This window comes from Ailuropoda melanoleuca, unplaced genomic scaffold (genome assembly GCF_002007445.2).
Source record: "Ailuropoda melanoleuca isolate Jingjing unplaced genomic scaffold, ASM200744v2 unplaced-scaffold9104, whole genome shotgun sequence".
Classification (NCBI taxonomy): Eukaryota; Metazoa; Chordata; class Mammalia; order Carnivora; family Ursidae; genus Ailuropoda; species Ailuropoda melanoleuca.
The window spans coordinates 1-5,873 of NW_023254553.1; the positions used below are offsets into that span (position 1 = coordinate 1).

General features: G+C 41.2%; 1 protein-coding gene across 1 annotated transcript; it reads right to left on the reverse strand.

Annotated features, from left to right (window-relative positions):
- Positions 1–4,536: 4,536 nt before the first annotated feature.
- LOC100464208 (olfactory receptor 1L8) lies at positions 4,537–5,464 on the reverse strand. The gene is given in 2 exon segments (XM_019793500.2): positions 4,537–5,209; positions 5,211–5,464. Coding segments are annotated over 2 exon segments (927 nt in total).
- Positions 5,465–5,873: the final 409 nt, after the last annotated feature.

Genomic DNA, 5,873 nt, shown 5'->3' on the forward strand with positions numbered 1-5,873 from the left:
TTGGGTTAGTATTTAATTACTAGACCAATCACAGATATGTATCTGTGTAGCCAGAATTATATTGGGAAAAAAAGGGGAATAAATGGACCTTGTCAGTGAGAATCTTGGATCTCAATGGGGATGAAAGAAAACACCCATGGAACATAGAAAGGCAAGATGATAGTCATACAAATGCAAATTGTGCTTTTTGTGTTATAATAGGGTCCAGGGAAGAGATCAGTTTGACTGGAGATGTCAGTGTAAGCTATTGGAGGAGGTAAGAATTGAGCATATCCTTGAAGGCAAGATTGGAGAAGTCATTTGTTTACCAAATGGAAAGAAAATTCATGATCTCCATTGCTGCCTCTCCCCCAACGCATGCGCACGTGCGCGCGCACACACACACACACACACTCACACACACACACTATCCTCCTCTCTAGTCGCCTCCCCAATCCTTAGAAACTGACCANCCTTAGAAATTGACCACACCACCCGGCTTCTATCCCTGTGCCCTTCCTTAATTGGTGGCACAGTGAGTTGGGGGCAGTGAGTGTCTGTGATATGCCATCCTCCCCATCCATCACTAGGTCCTCCCCTCCATAAACAGGGAGGGGACCACCCCTTATCCTCCATCATTCTCTCTCCTTTGTCTTCTTCCCTTCTGTTCCTCTGTACCTGTATTCCCTCTAGGAGCTGATATTTCAGTTCTCCTGGCCTCTTGTCATGATCAGCCCCAATTCGTAGAGACTGGTTAAACACCAGACACCTTCATGGCATTGTTTTATTCTTCACAAGGCTATGAAGTAGGTATCCTCGACAACTTTGCAAATGGTGAAACTGAGCGTCAGACATATTTGATGTCCTCAGGTAACTAGTAAATGAGATTCAAATGCAGGTGTGCCTGACTCCAAAGCCTGTGCCTTAACCCCTACAATTGTACCACATCTCTCCAGTATTTCCTCAGGGGAAGGAAGGTGAAAGGAACCAGGCTCTGGTTCCCTGGGCTTGAAAGTAGCCACTCTGTTCTCCTGCTGCCCTAGGATTTGGAGAGAGCTGGTATGGGAGGGCATTTCATACTGGCCTTGTAGAAATTGTGACCTTAGAACCTCCTGTGAAAATTTATTCTGTATTTGTTCTTTGGTTCATAGAGAGGCTTCTGATCCTAGGCAGAGACTCAGCTCATATCTACCCAAGAAACTTGCTTAGCTGTTGGGCTGGGAAAGGAGAGGGGTGTGTGTGTGTGTGTGTGTGTGTGTGAGTGTGAGCTGCCCCTTCCAGATTCTCACCTGTGAGAGCATGAGTCAGTGTCAGGCATCCTCAAATTTTCCATTTCTCTCTCCTGGATGGGTAATTCACAATGAGGAAAGTGCTGGGACCTTTCAGACTCAGTCAGTAAAGTTGGGGTCTATTGAGTCCAGGGTTCACTAGGAACATGGAGTGTATGATTCATTTTCAGCTTCCCTAGGCCTGAAAAGATAGGAGTCTTTCTTAGGGTTTTAAAGGCTCCTGGAACACCATTTCCCAAAGTGCTCATTAGAGCCAACCTCGGTGGGATTGTGGAGCCTGTCCTCCAGCCAACTCTGGCTAGGTCTTGGGGGGACTGAGGGCATCTCTTTCCCGGGAGTTAAGCTCAGATGTGGATCTCAGGAGAGTGATTCTGAGGCCTCTTCCTGGGATACAGTGCACTTTAGCCTGACCGGCAGGCCTCTTGGAAGCTCATGCCTATACCCTAGACAGTTGAATGCCTGTTCCATACCCTACGTAGAACTGGATTGAGGGAGATGTCAGGAGTATAAATTATAACATGACTATTTCTGCTGGTGATCTTCCTAAACAGAGTAATCCTAATATGAAGCAACCCCCTTAAGTCCTAAACTGTCAGTGAAATGAAGCACCCTATATAGAGCACACCAGCCATAAGGTCTAATACATAGCAACTGCTAAAAATATTACATCTCCTGTATTTTTATGAATGCTATTGAATTAATCCTATTATTAATATTATTGAACACTTCCATTACACAGTCTCAAGTAATACTCACAGCAAACAGGATACAGAAACTATTCTTATCCCCATTTTACAGGTGAGGAAACTGAGGTCCAGGAAGGATAATGACTTGACCAAGATCATACAACTACTAAATGGAGGGGATAGAATTCCATCCTAGATCTGTATGGCCCTAGAGTCCATGCTTTTAACCACCACACTTTGTCCTAGTATCATTGCTGGTTTTAATCACTGACAGTTTCATATATATAAAATAATATTGTTATTATTCTAACTTGCATGTCTTTGGTTACTAGTGAGAGTGAATATTCGTTTCATCTGATTTTTAACCATGGTAACTAATGACATACAAAAAAATTTAAATTTAAAAAAATTTATTATTTTAAAATTTTAATTTAATTTAATTTAATTTTACTTTATTTTTTATTATGTTAGTCACCAAACAGTACATCCCTAGTTTTTGATGTAAAGTTCCATGATTCATTACTTGCATATAACACCCAGTGCACCATGCAATACGTGCCCTCCTTACTACCCATCACCAGCCTAACCCATTCCCCCACCCCCCTCCCTTCTGAAGCCCTCACTTTGTTTCCCAGAGTCCATAGTCTTTCGTGGCTCAATCCCCTTTTTGTTCCCCCCCCTTCATTTTTCCCTTCTTTCTCCTACCGATCTTCCTATTTCTTATATTCCACAAATGAGTGAAACCATATGGTAATTGTCTTTCTCTGCTTTACTTATATGTCCCATTTTAACAAATTCAAATATTCCGGATATGTAGAAACTAAAAAGCAAACATCTTCTCCTTTCCTATTCCATGTCATCTCCTAGAATTAACCGTTTTCAGTGGGAGATTTCTTTACTGAAGATATAATATCGCTTAATCATTATATACACACATTTACAATGCAGATTTATTATTAAGTATTTTATCATCATTAATTAATAGATTTATTCTCTTAAAAAATAGGTGTTTGTTTTTTTGGTTATGTTCAGTTAGCCACAATATTGTACATCTTTAGTTTTTGATGTAGTGTTCAATGATTCATTAGTTGCATATAACACCCAGGTTTATTTTTAAGTATTTTATTTTGCAGCTTGCTCTTCATTCATAATGGCTTCTCAAGGCAGTGACAGAGATATGCCTCATTATTTATAATGACCACATATTATTTCTTTCTATGGAAAAATTGAACCATAATTTATCTATTCTCCTATTGATGGGCATTTAGATTGTTTCTAATTTTTCACTATTACAATGCTGTAATCAACAAGTGTCTGTTTATATGGAGTTTGATAATTTGATATACTATTACTTTAGGGCGCGAGTCCTAGAAATACAACATGGAGATAAGGAATGACCAGAAATTTTCAAACATTCAGCTTCTCACATAAGACCATGTTAGTTTTCTCTGGGGGGAGGTGCTAATTAAAATTCAGGTTCACAGGCTCTATGTGAGACCTGCTGAGTAATATCTCTGGAAATGATAAAGAATAGTAAGTGGGAAAAATATTAATATAGAAAATACAGAAGGGACTAAAATCCCGGAGAGAGTAATAGAGAATAAAGAATGAAAACAAAAGTAAACAGAATCAGGTCCTTGCCTGTAGCACCAAATGACTCTACATCCCAGAGCCTCTGTGTGGTTCTGGATGCTCCTAGTTATAGCTGCCTTCAACATTCATATATGGGCTTTAAGTCTCTCTTCAAAAGATACTGAGAATAATTCTAAGTACCTACAATAAATCTTTCCCTGGGAAGCAAACAGACTTCAGAGTGGTAGGGATGGTAGAAATCAAGGGATCTCTAAGGGGAGTTGAAGCTAAGAGAGGGCAGAAGGGGAGTGACTGCCTGTGAAGGACAAACACCAGATGACAAGGGTAAGGACCCAGAGGAAACTCCAGCCCTTGAACACTGGTCTGTTCATAGATTCAGTTGTGTGTTGAACTTTTAAGTCACTTAGCTAATCAGGGTTAAGAGTTGGGCTTGTGTTCACTACAGAGCCCAGAATACCCTGCTGTCAGTGATAAGAAGGAAGAGGCATGATCCCTGTATAAACTGACAGGCCAGACACAGTCTTTGCTTTGGTGGAAGTTTCAAATTTAGGAAACTCTCATTCTCTGTATCTCTGTCTCTCTTTCTCTTCTTAAATTACTGTAATGACTTTCAAAAAGCTAGCAAAACTGATTACAAAAGTTCATTAAAGTAAGAAGGATACTGAGGGAATCAAAGTCATTGAATAGATATGAATTAGTTCCACAAATTTTTGTGGAAAACAGAGGTTTCAACAGCACTTGGGGTAATGAAAAAGATGTGGTTTCCTGGAGAAGAAAAGAGAGAGGTAGATATGTGAAAATTGGAACCCAGAACTTGGTTGACCTTGAGCCAATTACTGAATCATAATAGTCTCACTGGTTGATGGCTGCAACTGTAATGACATAGATACAGCCCAACATCCATGACAGATATGATTATACCTGCTGACCAGCAGAAACAGGGTCCAGAGGAGCAGAGACCCTCATGAACATGATCCCAGAGGTTCTGGCTAGGACTTCCTCCTGGCCATCAGCTTCCTCAGGCCCCTTTCCATGTCTTTATTTCTCAGACTGTAGATAAAAGGATTTAGCATGGAGGACAAAACTGTGTAGGCAAGTGTTGCTACATGATCTCTAACAGTGTAGGTGGACAGGGGCTGTAAATAGACACAGAAGATGCTTCCATAAAAGAGCGTTACCACAGTGAGGTGAGAGCCACAGGTAGAGAATGCTTTGCGTTTCCCAGCAGCTGAGGGGATCTTGAGAACTGTGATGAAAATTTGTATGTAAGATAAAGTAATGCACAGAAAGGGGGTCACCAAAACAACAGAACCTTCTGACATTATCATGATTTCATTGACAAATGTGGAAGAGCAGGACAATTTGAGCAGAGGGTTGATGTCACAGAGGAAATGATGGATAATATTGGAGTCACAGAAAGTGAGACGATTCAGTAGTAGTGTATGTAGGAGTGAGTGGACGTGAGAAAATGAGCAGGAGAAGGCCACCAGCAGGATACAGCAGCAGTGGTTCATGGTGGTGACATAGCGGAAGGGGTCACAGATGGCCACATAGCGGTCAAAGGCCATGAGCACCAGAAGGCAACTGTCAGTGTTGCCCAGAGCATAAATGAAATACATCTGTGTCAGACACCCAGCATAGGAGATGGTCTTCTCTGACAGGATTCATTAGCATCCTGGGGATAACTGTTGTTGTAAAGCAAATGTCAGTGAAGGACAGGAAACTCAAGAAGAAATACATGGGGGTCTGAAGCTGGGGGTCAGAGTGGATGGCCAGGATGATGAGTAGATTCCCTATGATGGTGACCAGATACATGGTGAGGAAGATGATAAAGAGTGGCTTCTGGTCTTCAGGCCGGGAGGAGAGTCCCAGGAGGATGAACTCGGAGACACTCCTGGTTTGGTTGACTTTTTCCATGGTCACAGAGCCAACTAAACAGAGAGGATCTTATCATTTAACACACACACACACACACACACACACACACACGTTTCACAACTGTAATCACAAACAAGTCAATATCCTTTACTTTCCTCCCATTAGCTACCATGTGGACAACTTGTCAAATTTATGGTCCTTGATGGTGCCTTCCCTTTTCAGCTTGCTGACTTCACTTGCTTCTGGTGTTGATAGCATGGACTTTCAGAAGAATTTTCTTTTAGAAACAGAGTTTAACTAATTCAGCTTAATATTAAAGCTTAAAAATAGTTTTGTGAAAAATACTCTCTGGGAGCAGGGACACCACTATGCAAAAGGCAGAGACTAGCCTGGCATGGAGGATCCCTATCTATCTATCATCTATCTATCTATCTATCTATCTATCTAT